This window comes from Chelonoidis abingdonii, chromosome 1 (assembly GCF_003597395.2).
Source record: "Chelonoidis abingdonii isolate Lonesome George chromosome 1, CheloAbing_2.0, whole genome shotgun sequence".
Classification (NCBI taxonomy): Eukaryota; Metazoa; Chordata; order Testudines; family Testudinidae; genus Chelonoidis; species Chelonoidis abingdonii.
Window position 1 is genome coordinate 87406548 of NC_133769.1, and position 23455 is coordinate 87430002.

General features: G+C 43.6%; 1 protein-coding gene across 1 annotated transcript in view; it reads left to right on the forward strand.

The window, feature by feature from the left end:
* The window catches only part of PLXNC1 (plexin C1), a 95910-nt gene that overhangs the window by 23291 nt on the left and 49164 nt on the right, over nucleotides 1-23455 (forward strand). The window contains exons 6-10 of the mRNA XM_032778954.2: nucleotides 2701-2860; nucleotides 9575-9644; nucleotides 10647-10746; nucleotides 10861-10944; nucleotides 22303-22442. Coding sequence (XP_032634845.1) covers nucleotides 2701-2860; nucleotides 9575-9644; nucleotides 10647-10746; nucleotides 10861-10944; nucleotides 22303-22442 — 554 coding nt within the window. The remainder of the gene's footprint in view (nucleotides 1-2700; nucleotides 2861-9574; nucleotides 9645-10646; nucleotides 10747-10860; nucleotides 10945-22302; nucleotides 22443-23455) is intronic.

Genomic DNA, 23455 nt, shown 5'->3' on the forward strand with positions numbered 1-23455 from the left:
CTTTATTGTGCTGACTCAGTACTTCATTATGCTGCCCAAGGGAGTGATTTAATTATATTGTGACTTTATCACTTACGTTGTCCAGGGAGTATCAATGAAATGCACTAACTGGATTCCAGGTTTTATAAGAAGTCAGACTACAAAGAAGCCTATGCACACAAACGCAAACATGATCTTTGAGACTGTCATGCTAGTGTTTGCAAAAACATTGAGATGAAAATGAATAGAGAAAAAAAATCACAGAATCCTAGGAATGAAAAATGGAATATATATACAGATAGAAGCCCACAGAGAACTTAATAGGGATGAAATCAGTAAGATTGTATAGAAATTTCTCCAATAATTATAATAATATTAATACCTAGCTCCTACACAGTACTTTTTGTCAGTAAATCTGAATGCTTTACAAAAGAGGTAAGCATTGATATCCCATGTGGGGAAACTGCAGCACAGAGAGGTGAAGTGACTTGCTCAAGGTCACCAGCAGGCCAATGGTCAAACTGGGAATAGAGCCGAGGTCTCTTGAGTCCCAGCCCGGTGCTCTATGCACTACAGAGTTATTTTAAAAATTCTATAGGAGTTCAAAAAGGATCCTCCTGTTAGCACAAAAAAAAAATATGTACTGTGGAGTCTAGTTTTATATCTGAATACCAATGCAGCTTTCATTCCTTCTGTAGTAGATCTCACTTTTAGAATTTTTTTTCTGGTGTTCAGTCTCAATAGTCTTAATTTCATCCCTTTATATTAATATATCCCCTGCACCCTCTTAAATAATTCTTCTATCGCCTCGTTGATCGCATCCTTTAAATCATTGTAGGCGGGTTGCCAGCCTATTCATCTTTACCTCTGTTAATCTTTCCTTGTACATCAGTCACTCCAGCATCATGACTGATTTTGCTTCTCTTTGCTTTGTATTCCCTCCATTTCTGAGACATATTTCTGGCAGTAAGAAAAAGATTGAAATATGTTTGCTAAACACCACGAGGCCTAAAGCTGTTTATAGCTTATTCTGATACAAGTGTCACTCTTACTGCTCCTGCCACCGTTACAAATGTCCCACCTGCAATCAGCACTACCACTATCACCTGATCAATTATTCTTGACTTGAGTGGGGTTGTCAAAGTTTTTTTCCCCCACTTTGAACTCTAGTGTCCAAAAAGTGGGGACCTGCATGGACCCTTCTAAGCTTAATTCCTAGCTTAGATCTGATAACGCTCCCAGCAGCCAAAATATAGTGTTTGGCACACTTTCTGTTCCCCCAAAACCTTCCCTGGGGAATCCAAGACCCAAACCCCTTGGGTCTTAAAACAAGGAGAAATAAACCATTCCCCCTCCTTACCCCCTCCCAGACTTTCCCCTTCCTGGGTTACCCTGAGAGGCTACACTGATCCAAACTCTTAAAACAAAGAGGAATTAACCTTCCCCCCACTCCTTCCCCCGCCCCCAATCCCTGGTGAGTTCAGACCCAATCCTTGGGTCTTAAACAAGGGGAGAAAAATCAATCAGGTTCTTAAAAAAGAAAACTTTTAATAAAAGAAAGAAAAGTAAAAATTATCTCTGTAAAATCAGGGTGTAAAATGCTTACAGGGTATTCAGATTCATATAGACTAGAGGGACTTCCCCTCCCCTAGCCTGAGATTCAAAGTTACTGCAAACAGAGGTAAAAATCCTTCCAGCAACATACACATTTACAAGTAAGAAAACGAACATAACACTAATCCGCCTTTTCTAGCTAGGACTTACTATTTTGAAACATGAGAGACTGATTCAGAAAGATTGGAGAAAACCTGGGTGCACGTCTGGTCCCTCTTAGCCCCAAGAGTGAGCAACAAACAACACAAACAGCACAAACAAAGACTTCCCTCCACCAAGATTTGAAAGTATCTTGTCCCCGGATTGGTCCTCTGGTCAGGTGTCAGCCAGGTTCACTGAGCTTCTTAACCCTTTACAGGTAAAAGAGACATTATCCCTTAACTATCTGTTTATGACAGGGGTAAACAATTCATAATGATTAATATATTGGGCAAACACAGCCCCTTTGTCCTTTGGAGAATTGTCCAGAAACAGACTGCATTTTGTACTAATTTGCTCACTATCTGAGCTTGTTTGGAGGTCTCTTGCAAACAAATTTCGCTTTATGGATTTGCTCATTATCTGTTCACCACAAGTATTGCTTTGAGTATTCATTTTTTGAACTGTGTGGTTGACCACCCAATTTGTGTGATATTCATTTTGTTTCTTGATTGCATGAGCTAACATTTATAAATTACTTCCAACCAATTTAGTACAAAACAGATTTTATATTGTAATTAAATGCATTTTGGATATAGACCCAAAAGTTAACTTTCCATGAACATTTATACAGACCTGAACAAATATTTGTGAAAAGGGAATATAAAGGAGCATAACACCGCCAAAGCAAAATTCAATTAAACAGTTGTCAAAATATTAAAAAATATTTTTTCTCCCTATTCACACACCTCTGATTTTAACAAATTCAGTAGTGCAGTAGCTCTCATCAACATCTTTTTTGTATCCTTCCTTGCTTGGAATTCCCTTTGATGGGCCTCTGGTGAATCTGTCTGCTTCTGACATGGTAGTTTTTCTCTGCACTTTACATAGTTTGAACTTGTGTGAAGACAGGAAGGCAATTTAATAAATATTGCAAGTAATCAATTGTATTTTTCCTTTTTTTTTTAGATTGTTGTGACTGCAGTTGGAGATGTTTCAGCAGTCTCCAAAGGACACTTTGTTTGTATTGTGAAAGATACAAAAATCAACCAAGTACTTTGTAAAAAAGAAGAGCCACAAATCATGACCTGTTCTTGCAATCTAAATAATGCAGCATTAATCAACAGGGGTATGTTTATTTAGCATCCACATGTTAAATACTTATTCATTATCCTTTTTTACTGATTAAAACCAACAGTAAATGCATGCCCAGTGAGCATAAGGTATAGATCAGTGGTCTCCAATCTTTTTACTCACAAGGTCACTTTTTGAATTTAAAATCAACCCAGGATCTGCCCCGCTCCTTCCCCAGGGCCCCTCCCCGCTCACTCAATTCCCCCCATCCTCCGTCGCTCACTCTCCCCCACCCTCACTGACTTTCACTGGGCTGGGGCCAAGGGGTTCAGAGTGTGGGAGTGGGCTCTTGGCTGAGCCTTGGGCAGAGGGTTGGGATGCAGAAGTGAGGGGTGCAAGCTCTGGGAGGGAATTTGGGTGCAGGGATCATATGGTCACACTGTACCTAATTTCATAGAATCCACTGGACATTTCCTGAGTTTTAGTTTTTGTTAGTGTCATTTGTGGATTATAGATCCAAAATCCTTCAGGGATTGTCACAAATCACTGTAACATTCTCAACTGTGGGATGTCTAGGCTGGGGCGGAGTGTTTGGGCTGCGGCAATGGGTTGGGGTCCATGCTGAGGTGCGGGCTCTGGGAGGGAGTTTGGGTACACGAGGGGTAGGGTGACCAGATGAGAAGTCCAAAATATTGAGACCGCCGCATCCTTTTCAATTGTTACACTCACCCGTCTGAGTCTTCGGCAGCACTTTGGCGGAGGGGCCCTCAATCACTGACGGTCTTCGGCGTCATTTCGGTGGCGGGTAATAAGCCTTGCTGCCAAAGAAGGAAGTACCCTCCGCGGAAATATCACTGAGACCCAGACGTGACAGGTGAGTGTAACAATTGAAAAAGCACTCCCCTGCCTGTCACCACCGCCCAGAGCAACAAGAAAAACAAAACAAAAACCCACCTGAAACAAAATATCAGGACAACTGGCGTCCCAACCGTACTTTGGTCGGGACGCGGGACAAACTGCTTGATATCGGGACAGTCCCTATTTTATCAGAACGTCTGGTCACCCTAACGAGGGGGCTTCAGGCTGGGGCAGGGGGTTGGGATGCAAGAGGGGGTGCAAGGTGCAGGCTCCAGCTGGGAGGCGCTTACCACAGGCAGGTCCTGGTCAGCTGCCTGCCTGCCGTGGCCCCACACCGCTCCTGGAAGCAGCTGGGTTCTGTCATGTCTCTGCTCTCATGTCTCCATGCACTGCCTGCACCCGCAAGCACTGCTCCTGCAGGGCAGGGACAGTGCTGGGGGCAAGGGGGCAGCGCACAGAACCGCCTCAGGCTCATACATTCCTGGGGCCACAGAGATGTGCCAGCAGCCAGCCGCTTGGGACCGCATGGGGCCAGGGAAGGCAGGCAGCCTGCATGAGCCCCGCTGCGCTGCCAGCTTTTAGCGACCAGAGATCGCGATCGACTGGCAGAGGCTCCAGGATCAACCAGTCGATCGCAATTGACCAGTTGGTGACCACTGATGTAGACCATACTTTGTATTAAGGTTTTTCATTTGAAAAACACTTGATTCTTATTTTGGCAAGTAATTTGAACATATTAGAGTGTGCTTGATCGTTCAAGTTTTGTTTATATGTAACCATCTACTGAAGATGTTCATAGGTCCCCTTCTGAACCAATCTGCAGAGAATTTGAGTTGTTTCAACTGGCATCTGGGAAGCCATATCTCTTTAGCTCAACCAATACTAGTTTAATCTTTTACCTCTGGAAGTGCTTGGTCTAGCCTCCGCTGTGTTGGCTAAGATAGCAGCTGTCACACGTACATTCATGCTTATAATGTTATACCTACTTTGGGCTCAATTCTGCCCTCAATTACGTGGTTAAACGCCTATTGATTTCAGTCTGAATTAGACTGAGGGGCAGGGTTGATTTTGTTTATACTGCAAAGTATGCTGTTTAATACCTTCTCATACAGTCTCTTAACTTTTTTCTGGAAAATAGCTTTGTTTAGAGACTACTGGCAAGAGATGTTGAAAACTACTGTGAATTAGTGGTTAAGAATCAAATTCTGTTCTCATGTGGGAGACCAGAATTTGGCTTTTAATACTGTTGTACCAGTGTGAAATGAGAGAAAAATTTGGGTATGTATATCTGAATTATAGTTTAATGTTAGTCAACAGTGTTTTTACAATACATTGTTTATCAACTGTAGACAGAAAAACTTAGGGTTCAATGGTGATTGGCTGAGTGATAATTGTAAAGATTAATTTATTTGATAAATTTTGCCTCTTCATGTTTGTGAATTGCCTGCAAAAAGACAGTGAATTGACTGTGAACAAATCTATTCTTGATTTCATTCATTATTCAGAGTTATTCACTGCATCATTCTGCAGTAGTTCTTAGTCCATGGCTTTGTTCATGAGCAGTTAGTTGTGAGTATTAAAAATCTGAATTATTCTGATTGGACAGATAGGTTATGTGGTATGTTTCCTGACTTGGATGAGTGTAAGTTTTAGAATCAGGTTGTGAATTATTATAAGCTTGGAATTCACTTTCTGAAATTCAGGATTCAGTCCCAAAGTAGCTCAGAAGGTAATCCATGACACCAATTTCTGTTCAATTAGTAACATAATCTTTTTTCCCTGTGCATTGCTTCATGGATCTTTGTGGATATATATGGATCTTTTAAAGATCTGTTTTACAATTTTTCTCTAGTCCACTAGAAACTATTGGTGCCAAAGCAGAAAAGAGAGCTCTAAAACAAATGGCAGGAAAGGTTGCAATCATATTAGTGAACACAAAAATAAAACATCTTTAAAATGTACTGAGAGTTTGACAAAAAACAGTGGGATAAGGAAATTTAACGTAGACACTAAAACTCTAGTATTAACCTTTTCTCCTTTCCTAAATATTGTAGACCAAAAGATACGTAACAGTATGCATAGATCTGATCCTCTTTTAATACTCCCATGTAAAGGGATAAATGAAACATCAGCTTTAATTTCTGAACAGTCTTGATTTTACTGTAGACCCCAAACCTGCAAAGAGCTCTGCACAGATGGAGTCTTGTTCCCACTGGGAGCTACTTGCAGTGTCGAGGTCTTAAGATCTCATCCTACAGTCTTTGCTCAGGCAAAACTCCCACTGGAGTCACAGGCTTCACAGCCCGAGCTGTTGCTTAAATGTATTTCTGTGTGTGTTGATATCTTTTTCTAATATTGATTGTTAAAAACAAAGGGGAAATCTATTGTCATAAGTGTGTGACAGCTGGGATAATAGAGGATGACTCCAGGGCATTAAGCTGTCTGTTGTAAATACATATTAATGGCCTTTTAAAAATGCAAGTAGTGTCATAAATACATTAGGAACTTTTATAATGCCTATTATTGACCCACTCCCATGAGCCACGTTAGCACAGCTGTAGAATTTGTCAGTTCCCCCCTCTTTTTTTATGGGGGGAGGGTCTGTTGCTTACAATGTGTTTTTACAATGCCTAGCACAAATGGGGCCCTGAACTCAACTAGAGCTTCTAGGTGCTACTGTCATTTTATTACAGCTATGACTACTGCTACACATCAGTTACTAATAGAACCATGGGAATGGAAAGTCTGTTGAAAAGTACACGCTATCTGATATTGAGTTGCCCTCACCCTGTGAGAAAGGGCCTTTGTGAGGTTCCTGTGATTTTCTCACCAGGGAAAACAGCTGCTGCTCAGTGCAATCTGATGCATTCTTCTTCGGCTCAGTCCAACTCATACTGAAATCAATAGCTGTTTTTCCGCTAACAACTTGATCAGCCAAGGAAAGAGCCATTTGTTTTAGTATTTAAAGAAGGCATAAACTCCACCAGAAGCAGCAAAATATCTTTCCTTTGCTCATTCTCTCTCCCCTCCCCCCATTCAAGCACTTATTAATAAATGGTGAATTATGACCAATTAAGTCTTTGATCATGCAGTGACTTAGGCGCGTGGTTAACTTTATGCACTATGGACCAGATTTTTAAAGGTTTTTATGTGCCTAGAGATGCAGATATGCCTTAGTGTGAATTTTCAAATCCTGCTAGGTGCCTATCTGCATCTTTAGATTACTAAAATACCTTTAAAAATTTGGCGTTCTGGCCCCATTGTGGCAAAGTACTTAACCCTATGAGTAGTCCCAAAGTCAGTGTTCGTCCCAGGGTTGACCGTGACCAGCTAACACACATAGGTGGGTAAGTGTAACTTGAGCTTGGGCAGTTATTTGTTCTGCATGCATGTGCATGCACACACGCTCACAAAAATATAAGGGACCATTGCAAAGCACACATCATAGCTTAAGTGGCAAATGTCTGGCTATACTTTTGAATGTGGTATTCAGCATATGAGAGAGGGTTAGGGTTAGGGTTATCCTTTCGTTCCATAGCTGCCAGTGAATTGTTGTTATAGTAATTACTGGCTGAAATAATTGCAAATCATATTTTATAATCATAAAATATTTAAACAGGATAAAAAAATGCTACTGTGTAGGTAGCACAATTTGTAGAAGAGTTTGAGACAGAAAGAGGAGGAAGTATTGTTTATGAAGAGAAGCACCTGTTTAGTGGTTAAAGCACAAGCCTGGAAGTTGGGAAATTCAGGTTTTGCCACAGACGTGCTGTGTAATCCTGGGGAAGTCACTTAATTTGCAGCTAGCAAGGGATTTCAAGGGCAACAAGAAGGATTTCTTCAGGTATGTTAGGAGCAAGAAGAAAGTCAAGGAAAGTGTGGGCCCCTTACTGAATGAGGGAGGCAGTCTAGTGACAGAGGATGTGGAAAAAGCTAATGTACTCAATGCTTTTTTTGCCTCTGTCTTCACAAACAAGATGAGCTCCCAGACTACTGCACTGGGCAGCACAGCGTGGGGAGGAGGTGACCAGCCCTCTGTGGAGAAAGAAGTGGTTCAGGACTATTTAGAAAAACTGGATGAACACAAGTCCATGGGACCGGATGCGCTGCATCTGAGGGTGCTAAAGGAGTTGGCGGATGTGATTGCAGAGCCATGGGCCATTATCTCTTGAAAACTCATGGCGAATGGGGGAGGTCCTGGATGTGGAAAAGGCTAATTGTAAGTGCCACCGTTTTAAAAAGGGAACGAAAGAGGATCTGCGGAACTAAAGGCAGTCAGCCTCATCTCAGTCCTCTGGAAAAATCATGGAGCTAGGTCCTCATGAATTCAATTCGAAAGCACTTAGAGGAGAGGAAAGTGATCGGGAACGTCCGCATGGTATTCACCAAGGGAAGTTCAATGCTCTGACTAACCTAATTGCCTTTTGTGAGGAGATAACTGCTCTGTGGATGAGGGAAAGCAGTGGATGTGATATTCTTGAACTTTGCAAAAGCTTTGATACGGTCCCACAGTATTCTTGCCAGCAAGTTAAAGAAGTATTGGGTTGGATTGAATGGACTATAAGAAGGATAAAGCTGGCTAGATCGTTGGGCTTAGTGAGTTGTGACAATGGCTCTCATGTCTAGTTGGCAGCCAGTATCAAGGCAGAGTGCCCCAAGGGGGCGGTCCTGGGGCTGGTTTGTTCAATATCTTCATTTAATGATTCTGGAGATGGCATGGACAGCATGCTAGCAAGTTTGCAGGAATGACACTAAACTTAGGGAGGTGGTAGATGCACTGAGGTAGGGATGGAATACAGAGGGACCTAGACAAATTAGTGATGGGCCAAAAATAATCTGATGAGGTTCAAGCAAGGACAAGTGCGAGTCCTGCACTTAGGTTGAAGAATCCAATGCACTCTATAGACTAGGGACCGAATGGCTAGGAGCAGTTCTGCAGAAAGGACCTGGGGTTACAGTGGATGAGAGTGGATATGAGTCAGCTGTGTGCCCTTGTTGCCAAGAAGCTAATGATTTTGGGCTGTATAAGTGGGCATTGCCAGCAGATGAGGGATTCTCCTCAATTCGACACTCCTGGTGAGACCTTCATCTTGGAGTACTGTTTTGGCCCACACTTAGAAGAAGGATGTGGAAAAATTGAAAGAGTCCCGCGGAGGGCAACAAAATGAATTAGGAGGCTGGAGCACTGACTTATGGAGAGAGGCTGAGGGAACTGGGATTGTTTAGTCTGCAGAAGAGAAGAATGAGGGGGGATTTTTGATAGTGCTTTCAACTACCTGAAAGGGTTCCAAAGGTGGATCTAGATGTTCTCAGTGGTAGCAGATGACAGAACAAGGAGTATGGTCTCAATTGCTGTGGGGAGGTTTAGGTTGATATAGGAAAACTTTTCAATTGGGAGGATTGGTGAAGCACTGGAATAGGTACCAACGGAGGTGGTAGAATTCCTTCTTCGAGTTTTAAGGTCAGGCTTGACAAAGCCCTGGCTGGGATGATTTAGTTGGGGATTGGTCCTGCTTTGAGCAGGGGGTTGGACTAGATGACTTCCTGAGGTCCCTCCAACCGTGATATTCTATGATTCTGTGAATTCCTCTGTGAGGGAGTTTCTCTTAGCATGAAGATAATATTACTTTCCTACCTCACAGGAGTGATGCCAAGCTTAAATTATAAAAGTGTGTAAAGTGTTTTGAGAATTTGGTATGGAAGTTGCTGTGGAAAGACAAAATGTTGTTGTTTTTGTTGTTATATAAAGCAAAAGTGTTAATGTGAGGGAAGAGGGAGAAAGAGAGCACAAACATACCAACCAGGATGCAGCTTGATGTATGTTGGCTGCTAAGATTAAGTCAATGTATATTCAGTTATTTCTTGTAACATGGTAACCAACATACATCTAATACAGGTAACTTTTTTCCAGATATTTCAGCTGTTGAAGTGACACTCATCGTTGATTCTTGGAATTTGTCAGAAACATTTCAGTTGAAAAAGTAAGAGTTTGTTTTCTAAATATGTTCACTAAGGGCTGTGTATCTGAGGTGTGTGGATGTTATTTTTTTAAGTATTTAAAAAGAGGGATGCACTTCACCAGAGGCCAAGAAATCCCTTTTCCTGGCCTATATCCTCTCCTCTTTTTTGTGGCTTTATAAAGCTGCTTTCATGTGGTGTCTGTTTTAAAATCAAATGATAAAAAGAGATATTTCTTATAAGCCCCTGGCAGCTACAGGAGGGTTGTTATAACAATGCTAACTCCCACTGAAATAATAAAGGCTGTAACCTGGTATCAGTGGACATTTTACGTGTGTAAGGGCTGAGGGCCATGTTGTACCCTCCCATGGTCTAACCTGGATGAATGGATACAGAAGACCCAGAAAAGTGTATGAAGTTCATCTTAAGGTGTTTTCTCCTATTAAAGCAGTGATGCCATTTGTTGTGATGTTAACAGCAGAAAGTAACACCTAATGAAATAGTAGTAATATTGAAACCCAAGGAGCAGTTGTATCTACACATCCATTTTTTAGCACCATATTCTGGGCTTATTTTGAACTGAGAACTCTTACTGAGAGCAGTGGGAGTTACTCATACAGGATGTGGGTAGATTATGAACAAGATTATATATATGACAGGGTTGCCTGCGATAGCAGGGGACTGGATTTAATGATCCAAGGAGGTCCCTTCCAGTTCTATGTCCTGTGTTCGTATACCCCTTAATCAACACTTTTCTTTTTCTGACTGTAATAAACATTGAGATAGGGAAGAGTTGCAGGGAGCCTCTCTTCTTTCTCCTTGGTGGGTGGAACACTGGACCTACTGGAGATTATAACACAGATAAGTGTTTTGCTCATTTTAATATAGTTTAAAGATTTACAGTGTTATTCTGTTAGTTTTGTACTTTTTGCATAACTTGAAATTTCGTGTTCACAAATGTATTTCTTAATGTATTTGCTTAATCCCTGTATTTGATGCAAACTATCTGTTTTATGTATTGCCAGTTGCTCAAGATGTATCAGCACTGGTGTTTGTGCCTTCTGTGAAATAAAGCGTATCTCTCCCTTTGTTGCCTGCAATCCTGATGATTCTGGGCAAGTTCAGGTAAAATTCTGTGGGATTTATAGAACTTAACATTTTCGGTGGTACCCTTTTTATTATGTAAATAAATATGTTTCCTATTCATTTTGATGTGACAGACTGTTTGGAATTTTTCAGGATGATTGTCAGCCGATTGACAAACAAGGGGATGTGCCAGCCACTACTGCTTCCCAAATGAAAGCTACTACACAGATGTCAGAGGTTAGCTAACATTTTTAGACAGATGTAAATGATGCACAAATTGATCCTGGGAAATGCTCATGTTAAAGGAGGGAAGGTTGGAAGGAAGGCAAGGGTAATTATGAGAGAATTAATTGGTATATAATTATTGCACAAGGTTGTTGTTGTTGTTGTTATTACTTATATTAAATAGCGCTTAGTGGCACAAATTAGGATTCGGGCTCCACTCTGCTAGGTGTTGTACATATACATAGAAAGAGATAGTGCTTCCCTCAAACACCACACAAAGTACATAGGCAAAGGGTGGGTAGGAAGTATTACCAGCCCTACTTTACAGATGGAGAATGAGGCAAAGAGAGATTAAATGACTTGTGCAGTCACACGAGGATTCTGTGGCAGAACCAGAAACTGAACTCAGATCTCCAGTGTCCCAGGTGCCTTAACCACAAGACCATTCTCGCTTTCTTGATGGTTCCAAACAATCTTAAATGTTTGATAAAATTAAATAAACAGAATCAGTTGGTATTGCTCAGCTTAGCCATCAGTGGTTTGCTAATTTGCTGTAGGTGTCAGAAGAGAAGTGGGTATTGAAGAGGAATTTGATTGATGGATAATAGGTACAGTAACTGCCCTTTTAACATCCTCTCGCTTAATGTTGTTTTGATCTTATGTTCCTGCTCAGTTACAGAACATGCTTCATTTAAAGTTATACAATGCTTCGCTATAACGTCATTTGGCTGCCTGCTTTGTCCACAGCTGGCAGCCCCCCATCAGCTCCTCTATGCCCCCCCACAGCACCTCCCGCCTGCAGGCAGACCCCGCGGATCAGCGCCTTCCCCCTCTTCCCCCCGCCTCCTGCCCACAGAAATCAGCTGGCTTGCGGTGTTCAGAAGGGAGGGGGAAAGAGCGAGGACCCAGCGCGCAGGCTCCCTCTGCCTTCTGAACGCCATAAACCAGCTGACTGCCATGGGCAGGAGGCAGGGGAGGGAGCGGGGAGCCTGTGTGCCGAGTCCTTGCTGTTCCCCACTCCCTCCTGCCCCCTGAACATCGCAAGCCAGCTGATTGCCATGGGAAGGAGGGAGGGGGGAGGAGGGAGGACGCGGTGCACCTCCCCCCTCCTTCCCCTTCCTCCTGCCCGTGGCAATCAGCTGGCTTGCAGTGTTCAGGAGGGTGGGGGAGCCTGCGCACCATGTCCTCACTTCTCCTTCCTGCCTCCTGAATGCTGCAAGCCAGCTGATTGCCACAGGCAGGAGGCAGGGGAGGGAGGGAGGAGGAGTGAGGACAAGGTGTGCGGAGTAAAGGGAGAAGGAGGGGGGGAAGAATAGGCGGGTTAAGGGTGGGGGCTTGGGGGAAGGAGTGGCATGAGCGGGCCGAGAGTTGAACCCCCCCACCCCTGGTGCTTGCAGAGTAGGGGAAGCTGCTGCTGCTGCTGCTGCTGCTGCGCAAGGTGCTTCTCCTAGCTTATAGCACCTTCAGCCTCCTTGCCTGCCTCATTGTCTCCAGTGCCAGTGGGCTGTGCCTGTGTGGGGTAAGGTGGGAGCACCTCCCAACTATAGTATTGTACTGTACGGCAAAAAAAAAATTCCCTGGAACCTAACCCCCCCATATACATTCATTCTTATGGGGAAATTGGATTCGCTTAACATCTTTTAACTTAAAGTCGCATTTTTCAGGAACACAACTACAACGTTAAATGAGGAGTTATTGTACCTAGAAAGTTGCTACCTATTTGGTTTCTCATTTTCTGTGAGCTAGCATGGCTGCTATAAATAGATGCTAAGGGGGAATATAGTGTTCTTATCTCTACTTCTCTGGATATCTCCGGCTAATACCTTATACGTCAAGATGAGTTACCTCTCAATTCAGCTGCTAGGCTTGATGGTGAAGCTTTTGAACAAAATAATAAGATCACTTTTGTTTTTCAAACAGAAAAATGAGACTGTAGTATGTGCACGTCTGAACATTAATATTTTGGAATTGATGTGTGCATAGAGTACAGAGCAAACTCCTCTATGCCTCGTTTCCAAGTGCATTAGTGTGGAATTGGTAAACGGTTGGAATTGTTGAAAGATGGTTTTCGCCCACATGCCTTATCTTGGAGACACAGTGATGGACAAAGCTGTTGAAGCATTAAAAAGCAATGGAAAGGCAGATACTGTTTAGACTGAGTTGAAACATTCAAAAGGCTTTAAAACTGCAGCTGAAATCCTGCCTTTTCTTTTATTCTGAAGTTTGGCATTTTTATTTTGGCTTTAGAACTTTAGGGTCAAACAGTGGTTGGACCTGCATAGGAGCATTAGACAGGGGGAAAGGCCACAAAAAACCCTCTGCCCATTGCTGATCCACACAGGGCACAACCATAATTTGGCTGCAGGGCACAGGATGGCTAGTACTGCTCTGAGAGGTCTGTCTCTAGTGGGGTGAGGTAGGGAACTGTGCTTCCTTACAGCCCAGGAACCAGCTGACCTATAAAGGGGCAATGCTATCTACACCTTCCAAGAGGCAGCAAAAGCCTTTTGTCCAGTACACTTCACTCAGCACCAGCTGAGGCATTCAGATCAGAGTGGGCAAGATCACCAACTGGTATAAATTGGTGTAGCTCCATCGAAGTCAGTGACCATGTGCTGACGTACACCAGCTAAAATGTGGCTTAATACCTACAAGTCCTGCGGCTCAGACTGCAATGTAGGAGCAGGATTTTATAATGTCCCATGAGAATTAATGTATGATTTGATTTCATCCTGTCAGCCACTCTTTTTGAATAGCAGAAAGGAATGATAGACCAGAACAATCCTTACAACTGATTATGGTCACCCTTTTGTTTTAGGATAAGTTATAATGTTTACTATGGTTTCCTATATGTATTACAAATTAGGCACTCTAGTTAAATATACATTTCTTTGTTTTATGGTTTTAGTAAGTAAGTGACAGGATCTTGTATCTATGTTAAGGAGATTAGAGGAATGTTGAGGGCCTGAAGCCCCAATGTAAATTGTTTTAGTTATAAGATTTAGCAAGGCTTGATTTACAATGTAGTCTGCTGAATATACAATACCGCTGTCTGTATACCTTTGAAGGTTTCTGTAAGAGATTGTTTGTGTGAATGAGGAATGCATGCATCAGGAAAAGATAAGGTGTGAAAGCCATCACAAATGTCCCATGGTCAAGAAAAAGTGAGAGACTTGGAAAGACCAGGAGACAATCAGAAAACATCCATTGTATTCAATGCTAAACATGTTAGCAGCATTGACAACCTTAGAGGTGAGGCAGGCACCTCCCCCTCTCCCTGAAGGCGAGACAACAAATCGGCAATAACATGGGAAGCCTGACAATAACCATCAAATGATGACACCACTTAAGGACTAATGATTACAGAATGACATTGCAAAATGCATGGCCTCAAATGGGAATTTACAACTGTAAAGCTGGGGTGTTTTGCCATGGAACTCTAGGTTCAGTCCTGCAAAGCCTAGGAGCATCAGATCCTGACCGACAAGAGCCCAGCTCCTCATTCATGCTCAATCTAACTGGCCATTAGATAGACTCGAGCTACAACAGACTGGTAACTATAAACATCAACTGGCAGGACTCTGTGTGCGTGTGACTGAAAAGCATATGCTAACTGTTGTATTCTCAATAAATGCTACGTACTTGCCTTCTCCTGAAAAGATCCCATGTGCTTTGTATAAGCATAACAGCAACCTCCCTCTCTTTGTGAATCTTGCTTAAGTATTTATACTGCACTCATCAGTGTGGTAGCTGAGCAGATTACGAAGTGTTTAAAAATATCACTCTGTTTCTTTCCTGTTTTCCTCCCTTGTTGTTGCTGGAGGCAGGTCTACACTACCTGCGAGACTGGCGGGTAACGATCATACCTGCCAATCATCAGGGGTCGATTTATCGTGTCTAGACTAGACATGATAAATCGATCCCTGAGCGCTCTCCAGTTGACTTCGGTACTCCACTGCCGCAAGAGGCACAAGGGGAGTCATTGAGGGAGCGCAGCAGTCGACTCAGCGCCATGAAGACGCTGCAGTAAGTCGACCTAAATACATCGACTTCAGCTGCGTTATTCTCGTAGCTGAAATTGTGTATCTGAGGTCAGTTGCCCCTAGTGTAGACCACGGCTGGGAGTCTCTCGTTCAGCTGAGTTGAAGAAATGAGTTTTGCATGTGCAAATGGGGAAATTAGCTGTGGTGTTCTGATGCAGAAGTGAATGATCTAGACATGGGGCTGGTTGCTGACACATCTGTGTCTCCCACATTCACGAGATTATAGTTTCATTGTTCCAGAGAAACTCAAGGTGTTGTGGGCAGCCAGCGGTCATTTAGAGAAGCAGTCATCGAAGTAGCTTGAGCCAGCACTGTTCAGAGCTCTGAATATTCAGCACTAAATCTTTTAATTTGATTCTGTGTTCAGTGAGGAAGTTAATTCCATTTAGCCCAGGAAAAGCATTATTTTGCAATGAAACTTTAAGCACCCTTCTGTTTGATGATTTCTACTTTTTAATAAGAAATCAATTACATTTTAAGTACCCTGCATGCCTTTAATATGAGCTCCTTTTCTCTGCTGAACTTGCACCCTCCTTTCTTATATGTCAGCAGTAGAATGAAACTTAGAACAATCCTACTTTCTAATGGGGCTTGTCACTCAGTTTTGTGAATGTCCTTTTATGCTGCTCTGGCAATGTAAAGAGATCTCAGTGGGGTGGAAATGGCTCACTGAGACTGTTCCCTTGAAGAGGACCTCCCGAGCCAGTTTAGAGCTGGCATAAGAATTTGACACTAGCTCTCCTCCTACTTCCAGGTGTAGAGCATTGGTTGTTGGCATGATGTGGGTATAGCCAGCATCTACTGCTCTGTAATTATTCTCTGCTTCCCAGAGATCGTAGGGGGTCCAGGTATTCAGGGTGTAAATTAAAGCAGCCCTGAAGCTGCTCTAACTTACTTCAGAGGTCAGTTAGGCCTGTGCCAAAGATCCTGAATATGGGAAGCGCCATAGCTTAAAGCATCAGAGTTCCCCACTATTCTCTGGCCATGCACAAATTGCAGGAACAGAGTAATGGAGAATCAGACCCTGCATTATATTTTAAGTTGAAAGTCGCTGTTTAAAAGATAACTATTCTAAGTGCTTTAAAAATCCACATGCTGACTTGGATTGTCTTGAAATTTGTTGTGTTTCATGGAACTGTGGATGGAGTTACTAGTTCAAACTTGGGGTCATTTGAGCAAAGCGTTCCTGATTTACAGCCCTCCTAAAAATTACGTGTTTTCAAAATCACCCGGTTCTTATGTTAATTGCACACTCCTGGCACTCAAGCTATGACTCTAATCCTTTGCACAGTGATCTGAGCCACTCAGTATTTATCTCTGCTAGGGCACAGTACTCACTGTCCCTTCAGAGAAGCAATATTTCAAAAGCGGTTGAGGGTTGAGTTTAGAACTCTAGTCAGCTCAAGCCTTTTGCCCTGAGGTCAAAGTTTATGCTTAAGAGCTGATATTTTGAAGTGCTCTAAAATCCCCATTCAGACTCTGATTTTACTTTAGAAGTATAGTCAAGGAAATTAGCATTTGTTGAATAGAGAAAAGATGAAAGGCTGTAGTAAGCAGTCGGGGTAATGTGATCATGCTCTTCAGCTGTTTCCTGAATAATGGGACTGAGTGTGATCAGAGGAAAGCAAGTTGCTGGGTCATTGGGTCAAGGGGTTTCTGATACATAGTTCCCTAACATGAGCTGCTCATAACATTTTCAGATTTATATATGAAAATGTTATGAGCAGCTCATGTTAGGGAACTATGTATCAGAAACTCCTTGACCAATATATATATAATATTTTTATGCAGAGCTAGGGAATACAGGGGATTAGAGCCGTGCAGGGGGAGGGTTCTGTATATTTGCTAACCTTTTTCCCTTAGGGCTGTGCTCTGGCTCAGCTACTCAGTGGCCATGCCACCCATAGATGACAACCTATATTAATATAAGGAGTTATCCAGATACTGTGGTTAAAGAGACAGTCCAATGACTAGAGCTTTGATGAAAAACTGGGTTTCTAGAAATATCATTTTTCTACATATACTTGATGAACAAGAGGTCATCTTCAAAAGGGCCATTGCCTTCTGGGAGCTCAGAAGCACTGACAGAGCAGAGTCATAATGGAGGGAAGTTGGGTACCTTCCACTCCAGTGACATACTTGGAGGGGAAGGGAAGTAGAGCCATCGGTGACCTCCCCCACTCCCACCCCCTGCCCTACAACAATCCCCATCCCTCAAAAATTCCTCCCATGGCTGGTCTACGAGGCCAAAGGAGGGACTTAGAGGCTTCTCTTCCCTTCAGTGCTCCTTGATCAAGGGACTCCCACCCTTCATGATGCCTCCAGCAGTGGGGAAGGGGCTCCAGGCTCACCCTTCCTCACTAGGGGAGGTCAAAGCAGTGTAGGAGAGAAGTGGAGGGGGTCAGAGCTATGTCTTGGGGGATTTAGGGTAGTCTTCAGCCCTGCCCCCCAAACCTCCTCACATCTATACCCCCAATTCCTGTCCCCGCTTCAAAACATGTCCCTGGTGACTCAGTGTTAGTACCTGCATCCTCTGCCCTGCTCTTCAACTCGTGCTGCCCTCACCCCCCCACCACACACACTTACTGATGCTAAGCCCTCCATAGGGAGGACCTGGCTGTGCTGGACTGGCAGAGATAAAGGAGACAAGGAGACTTTGTAGAGGCAGTGAAGGCGGTAGTATACAGCCAGTGCATTCTGTGGCCAAGGAGTCAGAGGCAGTGGAGAGGAAGAGCTGGGCTGTGGTAAATGGAGAAGCTGATAAATTGTTATTAAAACAGAGTGAACACACACACCTCTCCCACCCCCACCCCCTCCCCCACCCATAAAAAAAGTTACATTTCTTTCAGAACGTGGAGTTCAGCTACATTAAAATCTCTGGAACCCATGAAATGAAGAATTAATGTAATGCAAACTTAAACTTCAGAAAACTGGGAAATGCAGAATTAAGGTGTATACCACCCCTCAACATAACCTTACCTGCTCTTTTAGAGTGACCTTTCAACACACCAATAACATGCAAAGTAGCACTCTATCCCTACTGACACTGCAGAACTCTCTGGGAACAGAGCATATGGGCACTGTCGGGCAAAGTCTAATACCTTCTCCTTGCTAAGTCAAAACTTGGGTTTATGTCAGGTGTAGAAGATAAGAGCTACCTATGCCCAAGCATTGAGCCTGTTCCGCACAAACCAGCCCACACTTGCTAAATGTTCCCACTCCTTCTCCCTGGCCTTCAGGATTCCCTCTGAGACATTGCCTTCACTTAGCCCTGGGGATCACAGTTATGTATGCCTCTGGACTTCTAACGGTCCCTGTGACAAGAAGACCCCTGTTCATGGCTTCTGACACAACCTATGAAACTCAATGCTGAAATGAGGCATACCTAACACCTCACGTACACCTCTCTTCCTACACAGTAATGGCTATGCCAGCCTGCCCCAACTAATCCCACAACCTTTCAGCACAACTAGATATGACACAGTGAACACAGCTGGAATGCATGCAGGTAAATGCTGCAATTCAGATCCGGAACTAACCACAGCACAAAAACGGTGGCTCATTCTCTTAGCTACTCTTTGCGTCTACTTATTATGGCATCACTCCTACTAAACAATTGCCAGCTACATGGGGGCACAGGTAAGGTTGCATTGCAGCGGGGGCGGGGTGGCATTTATCTTAACTCTTCATTTCCTGATCATCAGCGATCTTAGTGTGCTGAACTTGATATTCTGGATGGGCACAAGGCACCAATGTAACCTTAACTCTGTCCTAACAGAGGGTTTGGGCAGTTACTTTTTATAAACATCTATGATGGATTTGGAGTTGTCTGAATTTTTGAACATTGTGTGTTGTCTATGTTATTGGCATGTTTACTGTATGCATATACCGAGTTAATTCAAAAGCAGTTTGTCAGGAAATGCGCCCAGAAAGCAGGAGGTGGATCCAGCAAAGTCTTGAGAGACAGTGCAAAAGCTGTTCATTTAGATACCCTGACTTGATCCCATTTGGCCTGCCAAACAGGTGTTTCCAAGAGGGAGTTGGTTCCTGTGGGGAGAGGGGATCACAGGATCCAAGAGGGTTTAAAAAGCCACATGATCCCTCAAGAGTCAGGTTTTTAAGACTGAGAATGCAGAGCCTGTTGAGTGTGATTCTGGGAGAAGTTAGATCTGTTGAGGTCCTCATCAGAAGGAGGGATAGGCTCTGGGCAAAGTAGCACATGTAGACCTTTTGTTGTTTTTAAATTGGTTTTCTCTTATGTTATGCCTTAAGCCTATGTTAAATAAACAATACTGTTGTTTTAAGAAGGCTGTTTTGGGTCACCATGATTAGGGCCCTACCAAATTCATGGTCCATTTTGGTCAATTTCATGGTCATAGGGTTAAAAAAAAAATGGTAAATTTCACAATCTCAGCTATTTAAATCTGAAATTTCACAGTGTTGTAATTGTAGGGATCCTGACCCAAAAAGGAGTTGTGGGCGGTTGTAAGGTTATTGTGGTGGGGGGGTTGCAGTACTGCTCCCCTTACTTCTGCGCTGCCGCTGGCGGTGGTGCTGCCTTCAGGGCTGGGCAGTTGGAGAGCAGTGGCTGCTGGCCGGGAGCCCAGCTATAAAGGCAGAACCACCACCAGCAGCAGTGCAGAAGTAAGGGTAGCATGGTATGGTATTGCCTCCTTTACTTCTGTGCTGCTGCTGGCAGGCTGCTGCCTTCAGAGCTGGGCACTTGGCCAACAGCTGCAACTCTCTGGCCGCCCAGCTCTGAAGGCAGCACAGAAGTAAGGGTAGCAATACTGCAACCACAGTAAAATAACCTTGCGACCTCTCTCCCCCCTGCAACTCCCTTTTGGGTCAGGACCCCCAATTTGAGAAACGCTGGTCTTCCCCATGAAATCTATATAGTATAGGGTAAAAGCACACAAAAGACCAGATTTCATGGAGAGAGACCAGATTTTGTGGTCCATAATGTGTTTTTCATGACTGTGAATTTGGTAGGGCCCTTACCATAATCCATTTGTCACAGCTCCCAAAGGAAAGAATCACAGGTGCAGAACCCAGTCAGACCTGCTGGGTAAGCATGATCCATCCATAGGGTACTGTAGCCCAGGACCCAGTCTATGAGAGAATCCTGAGACCTAAGGGGTTTACGCACAGAGGGGACAGAGGTGCAGCTACCTTTGTAACCATAAGATCATATAGAGAGAGCATAAGTAGTTCAAATTTGGGGCTTAAGCAACCATGAATTCTTTTAACATTAGAGGTGTGAATCTAAGTTCCCTTTAAGCTGTGCGACCGCTGTTAAGCCCTGCACGGGGCCTCAGGACTGTGGCAGGGAGAGGCGCCCCTCCCCGCCAGCCCAAGTGAGGAGCTGCCGCAATGGAGAGATGCACCCCGCCTTGCCAGCCCCAGCATGGACCTGCCCCGGACTTGCCATGGCCTGGGGAGAGGAGCCCCTCCCTCACCCCATTCCAGCCCCGCTGGAACTGCCACAGCCAGGGAGAGGCATCTGTCCCCCAGCTCTTAGCTGCAGTGAGGAGAGAGGGCTGGGGGGAGTCCTCTCTCCCCACTGCAGCCCCTGGGCAGCCTGCACCCCAAAACCCTCATCCCTGGCCCTACCCCAGAGCCTGCACCCCAGCCCTCTGCCCCAGCACTGATCCCCCTCCCAAACCCTTCATCCCCAGCCACACCCCAGAGCCTTCACCCCTAGCTGGAGCCCTCACCCCCTGCGCTCAACTCTCTGCCCCAGCCCTGAGCCCACTCCTGCATCCTGAACCCCTCATCCCTAGCCCCACCTCAGAGCTTGCACCCCCAGCGAGATTCCTCAAGTCCCCCAAACCCCAACCCTCTGCCCCAGCCCTGAGCTCCCTCCTGTACCCGAAACTCCTCATCCCTGGCCCCAGGCCAGAGCCTTCATCCCCAGCCCTCGCCCTCGCCCCCTTCCCCCACCCCAACCCTCTGCCCCAGCCCTGAGCCCCCTTCCACACTTCAAATCCCTCGGCCCCACCCCTACCACATGAATTGTGTTATGTGCACCAATATGAAGAAGTGCACATAACAAAATTCATCACCTTCATTTTGGTGCACATAACAAAATTCATTCTGCACATGGATATAAAAAATTAGAAGAAACATTGGTGTGAATGACACTGCTCTGAGAGTAGAGAGGAGAAGCAGCAAATCATGATGAACACAATGTGCTCTCACAGAATAAATTAGCAGTGTTTTCTTGACATACATGCATAAAATGAGCTGGAGAACATATGGGAGAAGCTTTTGATATTTCAGCAGCCATGCTGAACCAAGCTCTAAACCGGGCAAGAGAGTGTGTCAATGGGTCTGCCCACAAACAAACTCATTAAAAATTTGAATAATCACAAAACTCGAAATCCTAAAGAGAAATTTTTAACTTGTAATGGAACTAGCTTTTAAAAAATAGTTAAAAATCATTTACCCTTGAAGGCCCCAACCAATCTGTGGTTTTAGAGTCAGACCTTCCTATATTTTTAGATATTTTTTTCTCACCCCTGTTGCGTGAATAATGCGCACAGAGGAAACTGACTAACTGATTATAATACAGTGGAAAGAGCTAACCAACTACACACACTCTGGTGTCAAATGCACCAAGTAAACAAACTGAAATAACATGTTATTTTTTTAACAATTGTAAGTAAAAATAAGAAGTCCAGAAAGAAATGTGACTATTAAAATTGGCCATGTTTCTTTAAAACATTACTGGGTAACTATTGGGACATCACCACACATAGTGTCATTTTTATACACAGGAAGATGCACATGTAAATTACTTTCCCTTGAAATGTGGCTATATAGTATTCAAAAACCTGTGTAAGGCTTTCAAAAGTGTCCAGTGAACCAGCTTTATCCTGTTTCTTGTCTTTTCATTCTAGAATTCTAGCCAGCCATACCGTTTTCAAGATGTTGGCTAGAGTTACAGTTTGTTTCTCTGAACTCTTTCAGTTATAGTGATCATAGGTATTGTTTCAGGTTGTGCTTTTTCTGAATTGTGGAACAATAACATATAAAGCTGCATTTTAAAGTTGATTTCTGTGATACATATCTATCAATATGTTAGATTGCACTTCTTGTTGGTAGTTTTATTTCAGTAGAAATGCAAACATTAACACTGCTAAAATTAGAAGACTTGAAAAAGAGTTGTGGTTGTTCAGCACGTCTCAGGATCGGATTCAAATATGTTACAATTAACAAGAAAGATGAATTCTGATTCATTTAAAAATATTTTATATGCATAAGCTCAATGTTGTTTTTTTTAATAGCTTTTTTTTTTAACCAGGTTTTGTTTTGTTTTCAATAGCCTATCTGCAATATTTCCATAGAACCTTCATGGATATCAGTGTTAGGTAAAAGAGACGTAATAATCAAAGGAGCAAACTTTACAGAAGCATCAAACATTACAGTGGTGTTGACTGGAACCAGTAGCTGCAAACAAGACAAGTGAGTCCAAATAATACAAATATTTATGTTTTTATTTTTAGTACAGTGAAAATTACACACATACCCCAGAGCTAAATTTTGCCTTTAGATGCACAGGCAAGTATGCAGCTCTCATTGACTTACAGTCAAGGGCAAAATGTGGCCCATTATTTACATTAATGACCCCTTAATTAGCCAGGTGCTGAACACATTCGGTAAGGTGCTCTGGCTCTCAACTCCCACTGAAAACAGTGGAGGAAATATAGCCCTGCACTGGTGCACAGCTCAAGGGATGATGTGGGTAGGTGGGAGGGGCACATCTGATTTTGGATCCTGGAGCTGCTAGAGTGATCCTGGTTCAGCCCTTGGTACTAGTAAGGGATGTTCTGAAGGCTCCCCTATCTCGCACTCAGGTGTCTTTGCCCCTCTGGGCTTTTCAGCAGGCAGATAATAGTTGGGGCATAGGAATGCCTCAGCAATGTTTTGACCCACCCCAACAAATCCCAACCATGCTTCAGCACTCTGCCTCTGCTTCAGCACTGGAGACTTCTGTGACAACTGAGTGCATAGACTGTGCAGTGCTCAGTGGCACTGTTTGTGTAAGTACCTGTTCACCAATGTGAATAACAATTGCACAGTGTAACCCTTAGTGAAATAGACTACATTACCCTCGATTAATGATACTCAATCTTGAAGAGTCACTTCAGAGGCACAGAGAGATGCACGCTAATTGTGCAATGGAAACCTGACATTGCTTTACACAACTTCATCAAATAGCCACATTGCAGTGTTTGTGGCCCACAGATACTTCATTCAGCTGACTATCTGCCTTCTCATCCTACCCCTTCTTCTTCAAGTAGTATCCCTATGGGTGCTTCATTGTAGGTGTGTCTCTGTCCCTGCGCTGCTGATCAGAGAACTTTAGTAGCAGTCCAGCATGCACGGGTGACCTTCCTCAGTTCCTTCTCAATCACCCTTGGCTAGAGACATAGCTAAAGCAGTCTTTTCATAGATTAACAGCTCCCTTTAGATGT